The sequence below is a fragment of the Malaclemys terrapin genome, chromosome 2, assembly GCF_027887155.1.
Source record: "Malaclemys terrapin pileata isolate rMalTer1 chromosome 2, rMalTer1.hap1, whole genome shotgun sequence".
NCBI classification, from domain to species: domain Eukaryota; kingdom Metazoa; phylum Chordata; order Testudines; family Emydidae; genus Malaclemys; species Malaclemys terrapin.
The window spans coordinates 212,986,217-213,009,264 of record NC_071506.1 but is presented as its reverse complement, the minus strand read 5'-3'; the positions used below and the strand labels follow the sequence as shown (position 1 = coordinate 213,009,264).

Genomic DNA, 23,048 nt, shown 5'->3' with positions numbered 1-23,048 from the left:
TTTTTGCTCCGCTACAACAAAGACAGCTTCAGCCAACATAGGGAATGCAAAGTTAACCTTTATATTCAGAGTTGGACTCCCACTATTGAAGACAGATATCGGTGATTATGTAGACAACAAAAGCTAAAAAAAATAATCCCAGCATGGATGCATTCGGCTGCTGCTTTATGAGAGAATTAGCAGGAAAAACATCTGCCAGGTGATGAGACAAAAAGAGCAAAGGGAAAGATGCTATTTTCAAGCTTATGAGGGGATATTACTTCAAGTGGAAAGTAAACAAAATAATTAAAATCTATTGTTAAAAAGGGACAGCATCTTTAAACTAGTAGCACTCACATGCCACAGACCAAATTGTTAGTTCAACTGCTGAAATATCTTAATATGCCGAAATGTACAGGGAAAGTCACAAAAACAGTACACCCCAAGCTATATATACAGCTTTTATCTTGTGCAAAATCAGACATTTTATTTTATAACTGGGTAGAAAAACGACTCTCTGTATATATACATATTTAGAACACAGACATCAAAATGGTTAAAACTACTTGCAAAATGATGCCCGGAGATTATTAATTAAATCTGTTGCTGCATTTTATCATCATGTTGCAGAGCCCAAGCCTCCACAAACAAAACAGCAACATTCCTGCAGTTCCCTTTACCAATGTATTTTATGAATGATTAATAAATGCAAGACAGGCAATTTTTAAAATATATCAAAACAAAATGTGGGGAGGAGGAAGAGCATAATGGATATGGAGTCTATCAAGTGGAAACGGATATGGGGAATAAGATACCTTAGCCATTATGTGGTTCCACCCCAGAAGTATAAAATCCCTTGGGCAGAGTCAGGTGGGATTTGGGGCATGACAACCCATTAAAGAGTCTGTAAGTGATAAACTGCAATCCATAATTTCATTACACCTTAGGTCAGACTATTAATGCTCAGCATATATTATCAAATTATATATTGATATCCATAACCAAACTGCAGTGGCTTAAAATTCGCTTTGTTGAGTCAGCAGTCATAGAAGACACTGTAATAAAAAAAGGGCGGGAAGGGGGGAAGCAAGAAATCAAAAAGCACAGAGTAATTATTTTTCTCTTTAAAAATAAAAAGTTTTATCCCTTAAGTATTTCTCCAATCAAGATGAAATTGTTGTGTGCATGCTGAAGGTGGAAGGGCTATGAAAAGAAGGAATGGCAAATAGGTTTGAAGGACAAACTCGGTCAGGACTCTCATTCTTCTAGCAAGAAATTTCTAATTGACAGCTATTCTTACCAGTTTTCTCTAGTACAAAACAGGTCAAAAGTCCAATGCAACAATTTACAATTTATCCAGGAGCAAGGAATACTCATGGCAACACATTTTCCCCCTCTTTTTAAAAAAAAATACTTCGCTTAAGAGAATTGTCATTTACTTATCTGAAAAATAAATTACACAATTTCTAACTAAAGTGAATTTACATCATATGCTCATCTAGGTCCATTGACCTCACTGCTGGATAAAATTTGAATTACATAATCCTCTTCCAATCCTTCTCTTACCCTCCTATTAAAAGAAAAGGCAGAGAGAAACTCTATAGTAAACTGGCAATTCAGGTTTAGCCAATGCCATTTTAAATTATGCTAAATTCAGGATGCAAGGCGAATGCTGAAAATATTGCTTCACTAATGGGTAAGTCAGAGACCACTGCGTATTTCATTAAAGGAAAATATATTGTCAAGTTTAATCAGTTCCAATACTAGCAGAATATTAGCTTGTGAAGTATGCCCACAGCATGGAGTGAAGCAGGCACACAAAATACCCAAAACTCTGCCAGGAGTCCTGCGGCATTCAGCAGTTCTGTCCTTTAAACAGACAGTACTTCTGGCTGGGGCAGCTAACTGGGTGCATCCCCCAAGGACACTCATATAGAGCCCCTTGTAGAGATCAGAGCTGTCCCCCCAAAGAACTTCCCCATATGCTCTCCTTTAAGAGAATCCCACAGGGACACAGGGTCTAAGTTGGTGCAGGAAGATGAGAGTGTACCACTTGGGGTACATTTTGCTCACAATCTCTTCCAACTACACAGACAGGGAAAAAAATCACAGAACTTTTCAGTGAATCAGGACGAGAACCATTTGCATTTGGAGAACCACAAGATCAAACAGCAACTGGAGATATCAAACAAAACCCAGGGCCCAAAACCGAATGTCTACTCATATGTTCAAATGAAACCAGAATTTAGTTTAGTCTCTATCTATCAAAGACAGAGAGCAAGTGGAATGTCAATCTGCCTCTTGCTTTTATAGCTAGAATAACAACCATAAAATTGAAAAGCCTTCCATCTCCATCTGCTAATGTAACTGAGGGCTTGTCTATACTTACCGCGCTGGTTCGGCGGCAGGCAATCGAACTTCTGGGTTCGATTTATCGCGTCTAGTCTGGACGCGATAAATCGAACTCAGAAGTGCTCCCCGTCGACTCCGGTAATCCTGCTCGCCGCGAGGAGTACGCGGAGTCGACGGGGGAGCCTGCCTGCCGGGTCTGGACGGGGGTAAGTTCGAACTAAGGTATGTCGACTTCAGCTACGTTATTCACGTAGCTGAAGTTGCGTACCTTAGTTCGATTTGGGGGTTTAGTGTAGACCAAGCCTCAGTGTCTTTACTGAGATAGGAGAAATATATTTAAAGAAACTGCCAAGGCTGCAAAGGCCAACAGTTAGACCTTGTAGACATACGTACTTCACCATCCCTTGACTTACTGTAGCTTGTCCGCTTTGCTTTTGGAATTGAAAATGTATCACAAGCATCTATGAAGCGTGTTCCTATGACTGACGCATTCACATATACCACAATATATAAAATTATTGTAATACATCACACTGCCCTAGTGCTTCCAGCAAGCTATAGTCTTGTAATTTCCAGCACTGCTGGTTCTTAAACAATAGAGTAGATAGGCAGAAATGAAGGATGATGCAACATGCATGCTGCAAATAAGAACAACCCTAGTATCTTGGGGTGTGATGGTGGTGGTGAACTGATTGTCCAGGAGAGAAGTTGGGATTTTACTAGTATTTTAGTCTTTACTTTTGGGAACGTATTTTACAGGAATACAATGAGGACAGTGTTTAAAAAAAAAAAAAAAAAAAAAAAAAAAAAGTGTTACTAAGTTCCAAGAATTTCTTAGAAATTTGGGGTCACTTGATTTTGAACAGGATCCCTTTAAAATTAAAAAAAAAAACAACCCTGAAGGCTGTGCATAATCCCATTTTAAAAAATGTAATCGTATAATTCCACTAAGACAATCATTACTTCTTACAGTTTAGACAAAATGAAAGCAGAAGAGCGTTTCAATCTTTATGCCAAAAATTCAAGCACTGTAAACTCAGTCTGAAGTTCTGCATCAGAAAATGCGTTATAAAATGTATGCTTCAGGTGTAACAAGTGTCTTTCTTTGTGAGGTACATCATTATGGGTATAAGAAATCCCTCTGTCAAGTACTTCGCAAGGATCTTACTCTAAAAGAGCAAGAACACATTTGTATACAAGTCATAGGACACAGGTGGCAAGCAAATGCTCCATCAATAAATTGGTATCTTCTAACAGAGATCAAGCACTCCTGAAGAGGTCTTTGAATAATCCTAGCAGGTGCAGAGTACCCTCAACTTCACCTAGCAGGATTGGTCCCTTTATTTGTAGGATAATTTTCAATTGGAATTAAGTTGGATTCCCCGCACAAAGGTGAGCAGCTCCTTACATCCACACAAACATACCAAAACCACATTGGAGCTAGAAATAAGTTTACAAGTGAATATATCACTTGCCTTAAAGTGTTTGCCATGTGAACCAGCCCATCTACAGCAGGCATGGGTACTAAAATTCTGCTATTAGATAATTTGCCGATTGCTACCATGGTACACTGTTTTATAGCAATCACTACCTAATAGAGCACACTGACAATATCCTATAATATCTTGACAACTTTTATACTGTGTCCTGCCAATTCAGAAAGACCAATATTAGACCGTTTCAAATCTACAAATCACTGTTGCAGTGTGCTGTGTTAGTGTGAAGTAAGGAGTCCTTATTCCATGAAGCATTACAATATAAACAGCACTACTCAAATCAGGTCACGATGGGCGCCACTATAATGGACTCATCATAATTCTTCCATTGGAAATCAAAACAGCTCCAGGCTAAACAAAAGCATATGTAGTGCATCGATGCGTAAGTTTATCTGACGTAATCCCACACATGCAGTAACACACACAGTAAGTGCCATACATAAATATATCTGTGTAGGTTTTTATACTGCATTTTTCACCATACATCTTCGCTGTTTAACTTTACTTACCAATTAAGCCATTTAAAACACAAAATGTTTTAAAAAGTAAAAAAGGAGCAGTTTAATATGAATAAAATACCTATCAAACAAGATTTGGCAAGAATGGGCAAGCTACAAGCATGGTAGGGGCTTTCTAACCTAAATGAAAAAGAAAACAAATATACACAGGTCTACTGTGTTTACCTCAGTATTTGGCTGTAGTGTTTGCCCATCTTGAGTTGCAGTTGGTACTATTGCCCATGTTATATTGGCACTAGCAGATGATAAAGAGCTGAAAGCACCATTTTTCAGTTCTGTGGAATGTGACTTTGGCCCATGCCATCCCAGGATGTTTTCTGAAACAGAAAACTAGAGTTAAGCCACAAGATTCATGTTCTAGACAGGATTTTAATCTCAATGTCCTAAATTCTATATATGAATTGCTACTTGTAGTTCTAGTCATCTCCCCCGCCCACACCCGCATGTACGCGGGCGCACACACGCACACCCCTACCTTTACCACTGTAACAGAAAGATGCTTATATCCTGCATTTAGCAACACTTTATTTGCAATAAATTCCCTTTTTGAGGTGGATGGCTAACGTTTACCAAGAAAATTACAAAAGCTATTCAAGCCAGGAATCAATATGGGATAATTAATATAGTAAACAGGAAATTCGAGGTATTTTGATTTTTACTTTCAGCAAATACTTATGAAGCTCATTTTGTTTTCTCCTCTTCCCACTAACTGTGATGTTGCAGCTTACATTATACCTAATCATCACAACTACACAAACATTACAGAACCCTGTAGCAAAGGTCCAAATTATATTTCATGCTCCAATTATCAAATATGTTTCAGTTAAGGTCACACATTATACATGAAAATAATGTGCAATTTAGTACAACTTTCCTAATAAAAATAAAAAAAAAATAAAAAAAAAAAAACTGTCAATAGTTGTCCATGCCAATATTATTTAAAAATCTTATAATGGCCCTGAAATAAATATTCCTGAATCTGATATAGGTAGATTTTCTCCTCATACTAGAAATATGAGTCAGTATCACAATAAGGGGAATGCTTGATTACTCATCTTCTGAATCAAGTCCCAACCCAAAGACGAGTTCAGACAACATCCATGACTTTTTTTCCCACTCCACCTGTCTGAAGCTGCTATTTTAGCCCACTACATGTCTTTTTGTTTCCCCTCTGGACTGTTAGATGTCTTTCTACATTGGTTAGGAAACCACTTTAGCACCTCTATCAAGACACGTGTTAGAATGCTGTTCACACTAGAAAGAGGTCAACTAAAGATGAGCCTGAACCATAAGCCCCCATCAGCACATTCCTGCCGCCGGGGATATTTGAACTCTCTGGCTTGGGCGAACCTTTAGGAATAACAGTAGCGAAAGCCGAGAGGACAATCTTTGTACCAGCTTACTCTCCAGTTTGTGGGATGGGTTACGTTGCTATCACCCACCTCTCCATCCCAAAAAATACATCAGCACTAAAAAAAGCTCACTAGCACTCAATCGCTGCATTTAGTTTTAGTTATTAGAATTACCAGTAACAGCAGAAAATATCTAGATACAGACCACAAAATGACTAATTGCATGAGGGGCATGTGGAGATGGAAAGGGGTTAGTACAGGAGCGGGGTGATTACAAGCTCTTTGAGACCGACTTTTTTGTGCGTGTTTGTGCGCTCTAAACACTACCATAATACAAGCAATAAAATAAACAGATTATGATTATTGTTCAATGAGGTAACTTCTATGCTACTGTTAATTTAACCTATTATAATGTAATTACATATTTACAATGCATTTTGTAACTAGAATATTTCTAATGTGTTTTAAATTATTAAATTTAACAAGTAGGAAGAATAAACTGTGTTTGTTTATCCAAAAAGAAGCTGTCATCTGTTCTAAAGATAAGAAGGAACGTGGACTTAAAAATAAATAGAGAGAGCAGAACTTTTAAAATGATTAATTACCCCTTTCACCCATCCCTGGGAATTACTTACGTAAAAATGGTATCCCAAATCAAATTCCACTACCCTTTAATTCAGCATGAAATGGTCACTGAGGGCTTGTCTATACTTACCGCGCTGGTTCGGCGGCAGGCAATCGAACTTCTGGGTTCGATTTATCGCGTCTAGTCTGGACGCGATAAATTGAACTCAGAAGTGCTCCCCGTCGACTCCGGTAATCCTGCTCGCCGCGAGGAGTACGCGGAGTCGACGGGGGAGCCTGCCTGCCGGGTCTGGACGGGGGTAAGTTCGAACTAAGGTATGTCGACTTCAGCTACGTTATTCACGTAGCTGAAGTTGCGTACCTTAGTTCGATTTGGGGGTTTAGTGTAGACCAAGCCTGAGATGGGATCTAACACTCCAGTTCCTAGGAATCTTTTTGAAAAATCTTAAAAGCTGTGTAAATACAGAAATCAATTTTGAGGTTGATGTGAAGCCACTATAACAACCTAGCAGGTTATCTCCACTCCCCAACCTAACTACACAATGGTTTATTCGGAGCAAGCCCTTACTTCTGTTTCTCTTGACTACACACACTTACAATCATTACAGTATGACAGTGAAAGTTATTTTAATGATTCATATGGTCCCTAGTACATATAATATATTCAAAACTAAGGGCTATTCTCTTTTGCTTTGGGGATGTGAGGGTTTCATATATTTTAAAAATTTGTCAATTAAGAAGTGTCCATCTGGTTTAAGATTCCAAATCAGTATTGGAATATATACCTAGACTTTAAAAAAAAACATTTCCAAAAGGTATATTGTACAGAATGGTTAAAATACAAAGCAATTTCTCTTGCACTTACTTGCCAAGTGAGGCCACGAAGTTTCCATATTTCCCCAGCAACATTTCAGTGACATCACAAAGCTATATAAGTCTCCTTGCTCACATTAGGAGTTTATGATGTCATCCATTGCAGAAGAAAGCCAGAAACTAACCGAGGCCTCAATAGGCAAATTAAGCATGAACATATTTTCAAAGATCTTTAGATGTAAATATAAAAGGCTTGCTTGTGTTTTATTCTAAATACACACAATAAGACACCATTCCCATTGGCCCGGGGTAAGAGTAGTGTTCTTTATTGCTATTGCTGGATCTTTCTTGGGGACTGCACCTTGATAGGGTGGGCAAGCTTATGCAGTCCAAAGACCTTCCAAGTTATGCTGGTGGGAGTTTTCACTCCTTGAAGGATGGGGACCAGACAAGAAACAGTCCATTAGTTCTCCAGGTTGGGGGTTGAGCAACAGGCCAGTAATCTATCCTCATGAAAAAAACCTAAGTTATAGAAATGCAACAATGTCAGTAAGTAGGCAGAGCCTTTTTTGTGCAGCAATTCTAAGCAACGTTTGGCAGCTCAGTACAGATTCAGATGCAGCTGGAGATCTGAGTTCAGTTTGTGATCCTGGTCCTATTTTTGCTTTAAGTGATGTGGAGACAAAGCAAGGGACAATCCCACTGCTCCAAAATGAGCTCTGACAGACTAAAAGAACAACACTGAAGGGCCCTGGAGACCTGCCCGGGACATCCACAGAGTTCTGTAAGAGATGCATGCCTTCAGAGTTAAAGGATAAAATTGAATGAAAAAAGTTCAACTAAAAAGTTATCAAGTCCTCTTGAGGGAATTAATGTGGCTGTAGCAAGGAGTCTCTTCTTTTAACCATCTCCCAAAATAATAATATAGCTCTCAGAGCAAAAAGGCCACGAACATGAGCAATTTGGCCAAGATTTGACAAAGTTTGTGTGAGGAAGACTTGAAATTTTGTTCTAAAATAAACACAAAGTTAAAATGAACTCAAAATAATTACATATTTTGGCTAGCCACACAAAACCAATTTTGTGTAACTGATATGCCACGTGTGCATGTCTCTATTTTTATTAGGTGATAGTGACTAATAATGTATATATGTGTTGTCCTTCTCTCCTTGCCATATGAATAGCTTATTATTGGATAACAACAAATGATAAAGAATATAGCAGAACTGTCTGACCCTTTCCTAAATAGGACTGGAGAGGGGAGGGTACGGTGGAAGAGAAAGTAAATCAGCCAATCATTCCTTTAGTCTATCCACTCTCCCGTCTCTTATTTGCATACTGCAATCCTATTGACCATTGTATTTACAAAGTACAGACTTTTTTTTTAATTAAAAAAAGATTTTTTTTATAGCAAGTGAACATGAGAGAAAAAAGTGTCATCTGAATGACACTGCGTTTGTGCAGTTAGGATCAGAACTGCAGAACCAGTTCTCTGTACAAGTGTACAAATAAATATTTTATGGATACTTTATTTTTAACTACATCTTTTTTGCTTCAATATAAAGACACCTGGTGTCAGGCCAGAACTCACCATCTGCTCCCCTTCTTCCTTCCAAGGTCTTAAACTCTTTTACTGAAATAAAATCTATGGGAACTACGCACGTGTGTTTTCCCCATCTGTCCCAAGGGCAACCATGACCATCACAGAGAAAAACAGCCTTTGTCAGTATGGCACTACGCCCACATATTCTTCATAGAGATTGTTATAGGACATGATTATGGCATAACTATGATGTATTTTATGCAAGATAAGGCATGTGAGATATATTCAGTAAGTCATAACCTTTTCAATAATGACTATCCTATTTGTATGCATGTATCATTTTTGTATCTGAAGTTAGATGCAAAGACAATATTCCTATTACAAATGTGTTTACAGCTGGGGAACGCCCACTAGACAGAATGCAATCAGTCTACATGGCTCGCTGGGAAGAGCCATTACGGAGAACAATAGGTCTTTGAAGATGCTAATCTCCCATTGGGAAGCCTACCTGGGGACGCTGCAAACAGCCTGAGTTATGGCAGCAGGGACATGTGACCAAGTCACCTGGTACTGGACTCCATGATAATACCAGTATTTTTGCACTGACTGAGGGTGGGAATCACACTGGGAGACACAGGATTCCTGCCATATCCAAAAACTATTTAAGGCAGGGGAGTGACATCATTGAGGTTGATTCTTCATTGATTTCCTGCCCAAGAAAGAGAACTGCTGGAAACACCTGAGAACAAAAAGACTGGACTAGGGGAGAAGGGCTGAGGCCAGGCTAGAAGGTGTCTGGACTGTGAAAGGAATATCTGGAGTTTTAAGCTGCAAGCAAGTGCAGCTTGCCTTCAAGAATCTCTGCAATCTGCCTAAAACAGCATTTAGGGTGAGAAATTGCTATTTATAACCTGTTTCTTTAGTATATTAAGCTTAGATTGTGGGTTAGATCAAAGCAGATTACCTAGCAAATAAAACTATTTGCTATCCCTTATAATCACTTAAAATCTATCTATTGTAGTTAATAAACTTGCTTTTGTTTTGTCTAAAACCAGTGTGTGTGTGGAAATCATAACTTGGGGCAGAAAGCTGTGTATATCCCTCTCCATATTGAGGGGGCGAATTTCATGAGCTTGCACTGCAGAGTACTGTACAGTGCAAGATGGTACAATTTTGGGTTTACCCTCTAGAGAGTCATGTGCCCTTGAGTACTGGGCAACTCCTTAGCTGAGCCTTCCCATGCAGAGCTGATCTCAGTATCTGTGTGTATAGCTGCAGCTGGGTGTGTTGCTACCTGTATGTGTCCTGGTAAAGTGTAGTCTGAAGCCTGAGGGAGGGCTTGGCTGGTTTGCCCAGGAATACAGTGTAAACGGAGCTCAGGCTGGTGGGTCAGGTAGGCTCAGAGGTCCCCAAGTTCCAAGTGGCACCCCGAGGGGGGAACCCGTCACAGTCAGCTTAATCAATATTTTTAAAGTTGCTGTTGAAGCCTACACAACCAAGTTCTGATCCAACCAGCAATATCAGGATGCCACAAGTCAAGGACCAAAAGGGAAAAGCACATCTTCTTTCCCATTGTCTCTTCAGACAAGAAATATCAATTGGCTGTATTCCATCTGCTTGGAGTCTAACTAGTTAACAGAACAGCTGGACATGCAGCATCTCAGAAAAAGCAGTAAATGAAATATCTTTGACACACCCCCTAAAAGCAAACTGCAGTGATTAGTCATAATAGCTTAGAAAGCGAACAATTTTTTACTAAGAATGTTATGAAAAACTAGTTTTCATAACAGAGTTTAAAAATATCTATGGCTTCTACTAGAAATTCTCTCATGACACACTTCAGAGCCCCAGCAGCATTCTCCTTTAATCTGCCAGATCTTACTTTGAGCAGTGAGGTCCCCCTCGCCCTATGCTGCACATGGTAAATGGAGCTGGTTTTCCCCAGTGAGAGCTGCCATCTAAGTAATATCACATCCTGTTTCCCAGAAGTAAGCAAAGCCTTATGAGGGCACTTAAGGACCAAGAATATTCAGAGCCCATTAGAAACCATAATAAACACTGGTCTACAATTTTTGAGACGTCGTCTGCTTCAGAGATAAAATGTGCTATTTATTATGTATTTTGATGTGCTGAATTCAAATATGACAATTAAAACACCTGATTGACTACTGTTTCTAAGATATTTAAGTTTTTACATTTTATGTCTATGTATATTGTGTAGATAGAGTTTTAATCATACATTGTAAACCTAGGTCTTTTCATGTGTTTATGGTCACTTTACATGATAATATTTCACCTGTCCTGTTTATGTAACACTTTAAAAATCAACAAAAGGGTTCTATAAATAAAATTTATTATGAAACAAAAGGCAAAAAACTATTCTGTACATAGTTTAGTCCTATTCAGTGTCTACTCAGTGCTTCTTGGCTTGTCTCTTGTATTCATTAAATGGAGCATCTCTTGTCACTGTCCAGCAATAGTCTGCAAGCATTGATGAGCTCCATTTGCCCTGATAGCGTTTCTCCATTGTTGCAATGTCCTGATGAAATCGCTCGCCGTGCTCGTCGCTCACTGCTCCGCAGTTCGGTGTAAAAAAAAAAAAAAATGTATCTTTAGTGACATGTTGCAACCAAGGCTTTTGTATGCCTTGAGGAGGTTTTCCACCAACAACCTGTAGTTGTCTGCCTTGTTGTTTCCGAGAAAATTTATTGCCACTAACTGGAAGGTTTTCCATGCCGTCTTTTCCTTGCCACGCAGTGCATGGTCAAATGCATCATCTCGAAGAAGTTCACGAATCTAAGGACCAACAAAGACACCTTCCTTTATCTTAGCTTCACTTAGCCTTGGAAATTTTCCACGGAGGTACTTGAAAGCTGCTTGTGTTTTGTCAATGGCCTTGACAAAGTTCTTCATCAGACCCAGCTTGATGTGTAAGGGGGGTAACAAAATCTTCCTTGATTCAACAAGTGGTGGATACTGAACACTTTTCCTCCCAGGCTCCAATGACTGTCGGAGTGGCCAATCTTTCTTGATGTAGTGGGAATCTCTTGCACGACTATCCCACTTGCAAAGAAAACAGCAGTACTTTGTGTATCCAGTCTGCAGACCAAGCAAGAGAGCAACAACCTTCAAATCGCCACAAAGCTGCCACTGATGTTGGTCATAGTTTATGCACCTCAAAAGTTGTTTCATGTTGTCATAGGTTTCCTTCATATGGACTGCATGACCAACTGGAATTGATGGCAAAACATTGCCATTATGCAGTAAAACAGCTTTAAGACTCATCTTCGATGAATCAATGAACAGTCTCCACTCATCTGGATCGTGAACGAAGTTGAGGGCTGCCATCACACCATCGATGTTGTTGCAGGCTACAAGATCACCTTCCATGAAAAAGAATGGGACAAGATCCTTTTGACGGTCACGGAACATGGAAACCCTAACATCACCTGCCAGGAGATTCTGGCTGGGGGGTTCGGAGTGTGGACTCTGCGATGGAATTTGGGTGTGGGAGAGGGCTCAGGGTGTGGGACGGGGTGTGAGGGGTGGGCTCTGGGAGGGAGTTAGGATGTGGGAGGGGATTCCAACCTGGGGCAGGGGCTTGGCGTTCAGGAGGGGGTTTGGGGTGTGGGCTCTGGGCGGTGCTTACCTCAGGTGGTTCCCAGAAGCAGTCGGCATTTTCCTCCGGCTCCTAGGTGGAGGCATGGCCAGGTGGCTTTGCAAGCTGCCCCTGTCCGCAGGCACTGTCCCCACAGCTTTTATTGTCTGTAGTTCCTCGCCAATGAGAGCTGCGGAGCTGGCACTCGGGACGGGGGCTGCGCGCGGAACCCCTAGGGCAGCTCCTCCACCTAGGAGCTGGAGGGAAATGCTGGCCACTTCTGGGAGCTGCAGGGAGCCTGTCTTAGCCCCACTGTGCCGCTGACCGGACTTTTAATGGCCCCGTCAGCAGTGCTGACCAGAGCCACCAGGATCCCTTTTTGACCAGGTGTTCCGGTCAAAAACTGGGTGCCTGGCAACTTTATGTGGACATTATCTGTATCAAGTAGAGAGGAGATGTGTTGTCATATCCTCTAATTTTAAATATAACTGTTAAAATAAGTAAAACAAATGTTAAAGAATTCACTTTGAAATTCTCTGATTTCACTGCTCTACAGCCAAAAACTGTAGAATTAAAATCTCTGAATTAGAATTGGCTAGAGGATTACTTAGAGGCATTAGGTATAAGTTTATTCAGCTCTGATGAATCCTCAACAGCTTACTCTAATGACTCCCCACCCCCCGAAATGACAATCCTATCAAAGGAGGCCTAAATAAACTTAAATCAAGAGGAGAAACCTGTAATCATGGCTTTTAGCCACAGGTTCCTTCAGGCAATTGTGTTGCATAACTGGAACCTGGAAGAAAAATCTCATGTTGCAAAGTTCATCTTTTTAACAGAAGAGAGCAGACTACATATTTGATAAGCTTTTTAGCCTCTCTGTTCCTCTTGATTTTTTTTCCTAGTTTCCTAGTTTAACTATGTGTGTATTCAAACTCTAACAGTAAGAGCAGATGCTATGCCTGCCTCCATGCAAACAGATTGTGAACTTCTAAGGGAATTTTTAGCTTTCCTTTCTATGAAACCTTTGGAAATACTGGTTCCATCCATGGGAATTAGAAACCTTATTAATACCAAAAGGGAACAGCTTATTGTAAGGCTAGAGGACCAACATTTGTATTTGTCCAGCTCCGCCATCTCAGCCAGTTTACTTGTTTCACATGGATCTAAAGAAGACTGTCCAGAGATATAGGAATAGGATGTATTTCCTTCCTTCTCAGAAGGATTTTTGTGTAGTCTTTGCTTCCTACCCCTTTCCCATGAAGAAAGCTAAAACAAAGCCAAGAATTTAAAGACCTCTTCTCAGTTAAAGAGGAATGCTCCTTCAATTTACTTTTTAAATATACTTGCATTTAGTTTGCATCTCTTATGAGGTGAATGGAACATGGAAGATAAGAAGGGTCCTTTGATTCTTGTGCTTTGTACGCCTATGTAGATTATTTAAGGTGTGTAGTTATCCCTGGAGTCTCTTTAGAAGTCTGAATTAAGACAGGGCCCCAATAGAATATTATGCAAATGTGAAAATGTAACTTTATGCCAAGAACACACAACTTTTTTATGTTCTGCATAGCTCCACAAAAATACCAAAGCTCCCCAACCTACGCAAGCATTCCGTTCCGGAACGCCTTGCGTAAGTCGGGAATGTATCTCCAACAATTATGCAAAAAAAAAAAAAAAGGGGGGGGGGGGCACTTATGGAACTTTTTCCATAAATCCGGATTTCCGTAAGTCGGGTTTGCGTGACCCGGGGAGCGTCTGTAGCCATTTCATGCCATCTTTTCAGTCCTCAGCTCATCATCTAGCCCTTCTGCCATCCTTCTCCAGGTCTGTTTCCCATCCAGTTGTCTCTGCAGCTTTGTGGTTGGGTCTTACCTGACGGTTAAGCTAATTAGTAGGGCAAGTATTTTTCGGCAATGAAAACAGTAATAGCAGATTTTCAAAGCTTTATATTTCAGATATGCATTATATTAATACAAAAAATACATGTATTGACAAACAAGCAACATGTAATCCTTTACTGCACAAAAATGCAGTAGCCTACATTAGTGTTTACAGACTATTTTTTAAACCAAAATTGTCATTTTTAGAACATAAAAAAATATATTAAGTGATCATCACTATAAACACAAAACAAAATTCTTGCCATACAAGACTATACATTTAAAATAAAAGTTGGATTATTGTTTTATGCAACGATCTAACAACATCGGGAACTATGGAATAATTACATTTCTGCTTAAAGTAAACTAATGTTTTATTGAAAATATGTGCACATCACCTATATCAGCATAAAAATATTCATTGAAACACACTTAGGACACATTAAAACTCATTTGGGCATACATCTTCATACTTGCCAATAACATACAGTAACGTTGCAGGGTTAGCACTTGTTCAAGTTTGAAGAAACTTCACTCAGCATCAACTGAGTTGCACAGGATCACCAAAACACCACAGGCAATCTGGCTAAGTCTTGGCAAACATTTGTCCATGCTTTTCCAAAAACTGGGGAGAGAAATGTCATTGGTACTAGGAAGTTCATTTACAATGTTCAAATAAACTCCCCACTCACCCTCAGGTACAGAACTCAGCAGCAGAACACTCAGTTCATAGTCACTGAAGTTGTGGGAGAGTACACGAATTTGCTTGGGATCAAGGATTCTCACATCGCGAAAAAAAAATCTATATGCTGGCTGTTTCTCTGTATTTACGTACCTCTGCAGTTTCTCTGCATAGTTTTGAAAAACTTGATGCTTGAGATGGTCTACTCTAGTACATTCTGTCCTGCGTACTGCAGTATTACCACCAAATCAAATGCAATGTTGTACACTTCCGTTGGTAATGTTGACCATGATTCAAATGTAAGTAGTGTCCGAACAAGTGGAGTTGCTTCTGCTTGGATAAAAATTGAATGTGCCACAAAATGATTCATTGAAATAAACATTTAGCTCCTCTAAAACGGCAGTCGTCCTCCACTTTGATTTCCCAACCAAAGAACCCCTTGTAATACTCCACATGAGTACTCCACTTGATGGCAAAGACAGCCTATGGCTTTAAACCAAGTATTCCATCTTGTTACAACCCGTTGCGGAGGTAATGTTGGGCTTTCAACTCCACGGTCGATAAGGTAGATTCTAAGTGGGTGTTTACATATCAGCTTTTTTATTAGAGCACGCAGACAGTCCACTTCTGTAAACAAACAGACCCAGCACTCGCCTAGTAAAGCTGTAATGTATGCCCAGCAGGTCCCATGAATGCAGCTGGTTAAAATGCCGCTTAAACTGTCTTTGAATGACTTTCACATGTATTTTGCATTATCTGTCACATAAACTAGTACATTTGAAAAATCAATTTCATGTTACATAAGGGTCTTTATAACAGCTTGTGCAACTGCAGAGTAGCTAACACGTTCTAATTCCACTGTTTCTACAAGCTTAGCAGCAGCTGGGCAATCTTCTGAAACCTGCATCAGCTGTATTAGAATAATTTGCAACATACCAGTTTATATTGTCTGTATATTCATCCACAGTTACAGTTACGTGCTGATCCTTCAACTCAGTGACCAGTTGTTGCTTGTTTAGTTCAAATACACGGGGAAGACTGACTTGTCTCGGTGTACTTGCTTGCAGGATACAGACCCCATTTCATAAGTGCTCGTTTAGGAAGTCTCACATTTTGTCTGTTTTTTCTAGTGCAATGTTTGCGTTGCAACAGGCTTCCACCCAGTATTCCTGATTTTCATTTTGTTGTGCAAGCACAACAGTAGTTGTGAGCTGTTGCTTTACTGCTGTCTCATTGCTGCTCTCTAGCCTTTGCTTTCTTTTCTCCATTGCTGCAATATGACATGGACCTTTAATGTGGTTGAGTACGTGGCCCTTTTTAACACGGTCAAGAACTTTGCTGCAAATTGTACAAAATAACTTCCCTCCATCCACATGGAGCACATCTTTGCCAAATGCTTTAACTATCCTCAGGCTTAACCATTTTAGGCATTGGTAGTAAATGGCTTGAACAGCTGAAGCACAAAGTGGAAAAATCAGAAGAAATCGCGATTCCGGAAATGAAAGGTAATTTCAGAAGATAAAAGCAGCAATATCAACAATTTCCAGAAAACACCGGCCCTACAAATTAGAAAGAACTTTTTTTTCCCCCCCTGAGGAGTGAGGGACGGTGGTTCTTGAAAAGTTTTTAAGTAAATTACGTAGAGATGGCAAAGTTGTTATCAAGCCATCCATATGTGAAGAACCATTGGTTTACATCTGGTCTTACAACAAGTCCTGATCCTACAATCGGGTCTAACAGTGAAATGTGTGTGTGAACCCTCTGGCTGATTATACTGTGACATGTTAGATCTTTATTTTGAAGCAGTCTACAGAGATCTAGAATCAGGCTAATTAAGATGAGGGTCCACATAGGTGCCAGGCTCAGGGTCCTACTTTGTAACTATGTAACCACATGCCAAAAGTAAATAGCAAGAGAAATAGCTTTCTCTTTCCAAACTTAGAGAAAACCGCAAGCACTGACTCAATATATAGGGGGATTCAGTCCTCCCTAGAGATTTCTATTTAGAAAAAAAAAATAGATAGAATTGGTTATTAAAGTACATTGTGTTAAATTTCAATTTATTAAAAAAATCTGCTTTTTAAAAAACAAAATTACTTTTCTTTGAAAATACAGATTCTTCTCTATATTTTTGAACTTAAGACAAAATTAAATATTTGCTCTTTCCAAACCCTATTTGCACAGAAGACACTTAATGGCTCTTTTGCTCCCTTTTTCTGATGTTGAGATTTTCTACAATATTTGTGGCTCAGAAGGAAAATGTTGGTATCTCACTCCAAGGAAGCTTATTTAGTGTTGATCCCGAGTCATTTCTTTAAGGAAAAGTCCATCCTGCCTATCTGGGGATCATAATTAAAAAAAAAAAATACATAGACCAGGAAAAAGACAGCTTGTGCTCACCTGAAGGCAATGTCCTATTATTGTGTTGGCCTGCCTGATGCACACTCTGCTGTAATAAATTCAGGCATTCTCCAAGGCAGCTCAGGGTGGCAGCAGAGGTAGCTTTTAAAAGCAGCAAGTCCTGATCCAAGGCAGAAAGAGGTCCAGAACCTGGCAGGGATTCAATGGCTTGCACAAGATTCTTCTGTTGTCCCTCCACTTGGCTCATGAGCTGTAAGGGTTAAAAAAAAGCCATGTGGTCATAAGGAAAGCCTTCATTTGCACCCTTACAAATTGACACGTCAACTGTCTTACTATAGATGAATGTTAACGTTCAGTTCATTAATAGAAAACAGATATGAATAAAAATATCTGTGTGAAGAACATAGGCACGCTGAAAGAATGAGAATTTTAGATTCTTGATTTTTAAAAAAAAAACTAATGCCACTCAAAAAGGAAAAAAAAAACGAACAGTTCAGTATGTTAGGGCAAAACGTCTTTAAAAAAATAGTTGGCATCCTAGATTTCAGGTATGAATCATGCTTTATGCTTTTCACTATATGAAAATTATCTAGTGCTATCTCCTTTTCCTTTATTAATTCAAGCTTATAATTCCTTTCCCCAGGATATGATCTGACAATCCAGATGAACCTAAGCAGCATCTCCTGTCTTCCTCCATTTATAAAATGCTCTGTCATGGATAAAGTGAGGGTAATTTTCATGTCGCAAAAAAATGGCATGCATGGCATACTTACATAAAAGACAGTAGATGAGAAAATAATGCAAAGTGCAGTACTACATATGTTGGTTGGTATTAAAAAAAAAAGGAGTAAAGCAACTTTCAGGAACTCTCCATATGGCTGAGAGAGGAAAGAGGGTGTTAAAATGCCTAGTACATTTGAGTCTTATAGCCTCTAAGCAGTAGGGGGTACAGCACACAACTACAGTAGATTACTTTCCTTTCACCTGCCTTTCCAAAGTCAAAAGACTAAATGGAGCACTGGCAAAGGCAGGTGCAAATACCATTGAAATAACTGGAAGCCGAACCCACTTATGCTAGGGCTGAATTTGGCTCAAGATGTTTGGCTCAAGATGTTTGTGAAGCTCTCAGACGTCAACAGGTTATGGCTAGAGACAGATTTTATCCCTGAACTCAGAGGGATGGTTTGAAGACCATGTCATTCTGCTGGTGCCATCAATTGGTACATCCCTTACAAGTGTTTGTAGAAGGATTTCTTTGTTAATTTGTTATGCTGCCACCTACACAGTCTTTTCTTCCACAAGGCAGAATTTGACTCGGACTTGTTCTTGAGCCTCTTTCTTTGATGTAATGTATCTCAGAAGGCAAAGTTAAACTAAACATACCCATGGTTGTGTATACTTACTTGTGGTTCAAGCAAACTCTCACTAGGGTGACCAGACAGCAAGTGTGAAAAATCGGGACGAGGATGGGGGGGGGGGGGTAATAGAAGCCTATATAAGAAAAAGACCCAAAAATCAGGACTGTCCCTATAAAAATGGGACAGCTGGTCACCCTCTCACTGAGCGACAAAACAGGACAGGATTTAGTCACACCAGTATTTAAAAATATTAACAAAATGAACAGAAACAGTGTCCACTAAAACACTGATGTACAACTTAACTTGATCACTAAACGTATCTAGAGTCAAAATATGAACTCCCTTCAATTGGCCAACACAGATACATTTGAACCCCAGTAGCGTTGACCTTCAAACAGTTAATCAGAAAAACAACATCTCCAGAATGTCTGCTATATACCACCGGGACTCTGTGGCAGTTCTCTTTCACTAGAGCTCATCTGCCAAGCTGAAAGCAAAAGCCACATTTTCTATAACTCTGGTCACCCTCCAACTCCCTCTCCAACAATTTTTCCCCATCTCTGGTTATTTCTCCAGTCTAGGGCTCCCGTCTAAAGATATACAGGAAGATACCCCTGGGGAGTTCTGTAAAATTTTAGTTATGTCAGATCCTAATGCTGAAAGTTTCAGGGTTAAGAGAACATCTTTTTCTCAAACCATAAAAGGAATCTTAAATCACATTTTAAAATAAAACATGCACAATATTCCACATGCAGTATACTATTTCGTCCTTTTCTGTTTTTAAAAAAATTGCGTATTTTTCTAAATCTGGCATTTAAAACCCTTAAAAGTAAAGTGCTATTTAATAAAACTTGTAAGGGTATTTAGTAAGTGTACACACACAGTATCATAGACTAAACTTCACAATCAAAACATGATCAGAGAGATAAATAAATCAAAACCAACCTGACTCCAGCTAGATTAACATCTGGCTGAGTTTACAGACCTGTGAATGCTTATAACATCTACAGTACAATACACCACATTATTTGTGCTGTTTCTATAATTCAACTTATTGATCAGATTTAACCATGACATCATATAAGATATACACTTACACTAGCATTTACAAAGCTCTCTAGATACTGTATATATCTTTCATGTAACGAATTTAAAATTAATCAGATTACAAACTTTTCAGAGCAGGCGCTATTCTACTCTGTTTATACAGCATCTAACACAGTGGGTCTCTAGGCTCTACCCTAACACAGATAAATAGTAATCCTGACTGGGGCCTCAACACACTAGCCTAATACAAGCAGTACCAAACACTGAGTTTGTAACTTGTTACCAAAAGGTAGCTATAATCCTAGAATAGATAAATGATTAAAATGTACATTTTCAAGCTAAAATGCAACTTTACTAGAAACACACTCCAAAACCCTCAGAGGATTCAGATGCTTTCATTCAGCACTTTTCAGATAAGTTATTGTATTACACAATTGAAATTTCTAAGAATAATTTAATGTAATTAGTATTACTTTAGTGGAAGCCATCAATAAAAAGGCATTAATGCCTTAAATAAATCTCATGTGAACATAGTTTAATTAATAAGATAAGTGTAGGCTTAGACTCAAGATTCCAAAGCTGCAGAAAAAGCTTTAAAAAAATCTAGGTGAATTTATAAGAATAAAAAATTTCTACCTTCATTTGATTATATTACCACCTTACATATTACAATGAACTGAATAGGTTGCATACTTTTTTTTTTAAATGTAGCACGCTTCACGCACAGTTTCTCAAAATACTCTGGTTAGAAATAAATGACATTTTCCTGAGATCGATGACTAATAATGCACAAAAATTGAATCCAAAGGAAAAAGAAAAGAAAGTTGACTATATTAAAGATGAAATTAAGTATCCTTGCAGACAAGTTATAGGCGGGAGCAAACTATGGCCCACGCGCCACATCCGGCCCACAGGACCCTTCCCTCTGGCCCCCAAGCTCCTGCCAGGGAGCAAGGTCAGGACAGGCTTGTGGAGGAGCCAGCCCAACTCCCTGGCAGTGCGGTGAGCGGAGCGGAGGCTAGCCCCTGGCCCCTCCCCTTCTGCTCCCCTCCCTCCCTGCCTCCCAGGCAGTCACAGGTCCCCCAGCGCCTGGGGCAGTGTGGCTGCAGCTCCAGCCAGGCGGCACGGCTATAGCGCCGCCAGACCTGGTGCTCCAGGGTGGCACAGTCGGGGGGAAGGAGGCAGAGGGAGTTCCGGGGAGGTGTAGGGGAGGGAGGAAAAGGGGTGTTGCAGGGGAGGCGGTCAAGGGGCCTGGGCCCTTCTGCCGGGGATAGGGGTAGAGCAAGCCAGGGCTCCCTCCACCCCCAGCATGCTTGACCCCTGTCCCCAGCAGCCAAGCCCAGACAGGGAGCGAGCCCTGCCCAACTGCCAGGGAGAGCAGCTAAACGAGCAGGGGAAACGCACAGGAAAGGACTGAGTCCCCCTTTCCCCCACCCCACAGGTAACATGGGGCGGGGAGAGCAGGGAGGGTTGGATACGGGGCAGGGGGGCAGTCAGGGGGTGGAGAGCAGGGGAGATTGGATGGGATGGGGGTCCCAGGGGTGGGGAACATGGGGGATTGGCTAGGGGATGGGCGTCCTGCGGGGAGGGTCAGGGGGCAGAGAACAGAGGTTTTTGGATAGAATGCAGGAGTCCTGGGGGGAATTCAGGGGTGGGGAGCATGGGGGGTTGGATGGGGGTGTGGGTTCTGGGGGGCTGGATAGGGGGCAGAGGCCAGGCCACGCCTCACTGTTTGGGGAGGCATAGCCTCCCCCAGCCTTCCCTACCCGGTCCTCCATACAATTTCTGTACCAGATGTGGCCCTAGGGCCACAAAGTTTGCCCACTCCTGTTCTATGTTATATATAAAAGCTATAATTAACTGCTAAAAATTTAATTAAAAAAAAAAAATCAAGAAATATTGTAAGTGCCATTTCTGCAGTAGAAGAAAAATCACAGTAATTCAATAGTTTGTTAAAAGGTATATTAATCTTTCCGCTGCAGAAATGCCATCTTACAAACCTTGAATGTCAACTTTGATTTAAAGTGGCAATTTGTTTCTGAGACTCAGTAAAAAAGAAAAACCCTTCGTTAAGGGTACTCTAACAAAAATAAACTTTTTATTATTGTTTTATCACCATCCTAAGTTAGAGATAAATTGAAACTTAAAAAAAAAAAAAATCTAACTAGCCCACCTAAGTTGACAACACATGACTGCTTTTTTGGCATGGCCTTAAAGAGACCTCATCTTGTAAATCAGCCTATAAATACACCTCTCCAAAATTACAAAGGATATGACAGTGTGCTATCCAGTCCATCGTGGTGCTATAAACAGAACATTTCTTTTCTTTCTGAGTCAATGCACTTGGAGATTGCAATCTTGTGGGCCATATTATGACATTAAGTCAAATGCCTGCTTTGGATATCTGCAGAACTGCCCCACACCAGGGAGTTCTGAGAAACATACCACAGCACAATGCTACCAGGAATTCCCTGGTATGTAGGTGGAACAATGCCCATCAAACTACCTTTCAGAGCAGCCAGAGTGCTCAACTACCCTGCCAGCCCTGTTGGTCAGTGCGGAGGGCAGGGAGAAAACAGGGTCAAGACCACTGCCCACATCTCAGCCCCTTCAAAATAAGGGTATGTCTACACTGGAAAAAAAAAAAAAAGGGGGGGGGGGGGGGAAGAGTGTGTTTTAACTCAGGTGGGCTAACTCCGGTTAAAACTGCAGTGAAGACACAGCAGTTTGGCTTTTAACTCAGGTTAGCAGTTTGAATTAACAATGTCTCTGTGGAGCCGGGAGTTGAATTTGAGCTGCTAACCTGAGTTAAAAGCTGAGCTGCCGAATCTTCTCCTCCCCTGCCCCCCGCCCCCCCATTTCAGCCTGAGTTAGGAACACACTTCTTCCCCTCCACCCCCAATGTAGACATACCTTGAATGAAAGGACTCCAACTCTTCCTGGCCCTGCACTGGGGATGCAAAGTTGTGGGGAAGCTCTTCAAGTCTCCCATAGGGCCAGATTGTAGCTATATCTGACCATTTAATAAGGCAAATCTGACATGTTAGATTTTAAGAGGAACTAATTTCATGTATATTTAATGGTTTTACGCTAGTAGTTAGAGAAATTACTGCATAAGTGTACAATACACTGCAGGATGACATGAAAACTATATCTCTCTATCAATAGGAGGCCATAAAGATTCTGAATTGCCAAGGTTTACTGCAATGTTCTGGACACTAAGTTGAATGTGCCCTTGATACCAATGCCAATATGTTATTCTCTCTCTCTGTATTAGCCTATAGACTGAATACTAATATGTGACTAGCAAACACCATCAGCAAATGGACCAGTCTGTAGCAGTCTCCTTTAGAAGATTTCACACTATCAGGAATACAATATTAAAAAAAAAATCTCATGCATTATAACAATTGTGTGCAGATGGAAAAAATCATACCTGACTTGAAATGTTTCATAAAAAAAATGAGAAGTCAGGGGGAAAAAA

General features: G+C 40.3%; 1 protein-coding gene across 1 annotated transcript in view; it reads right to left on the bottom strand.

Annotated features, from left to right (window-relative positions):
* OSBPL10 (oxysterol binding protein like 10) overlaps window positions 1–23,048 on the bottom strand; it is a 179,707-nt gene that overhangs the window by 60,707 nt on the left and 95,952 nt on the right. Inside the window, exons 5-6 of the mRNA XM_054019842.1 lie at window positions 17,199–17,409; window positions 4,511–4,662 (exon numbers count right to left, since the gene is read on the bottom strand). Of these exons, the coding sequence (XP_053875817.1) occupies window positions 4,511–4,662; window positions 17,199–17,409 (363 nt within the window). The remainder of the gene's footprint in view (window positions 1–4,510; window positions 4,663–17,198; window positions 17,410–23,048) is intronic.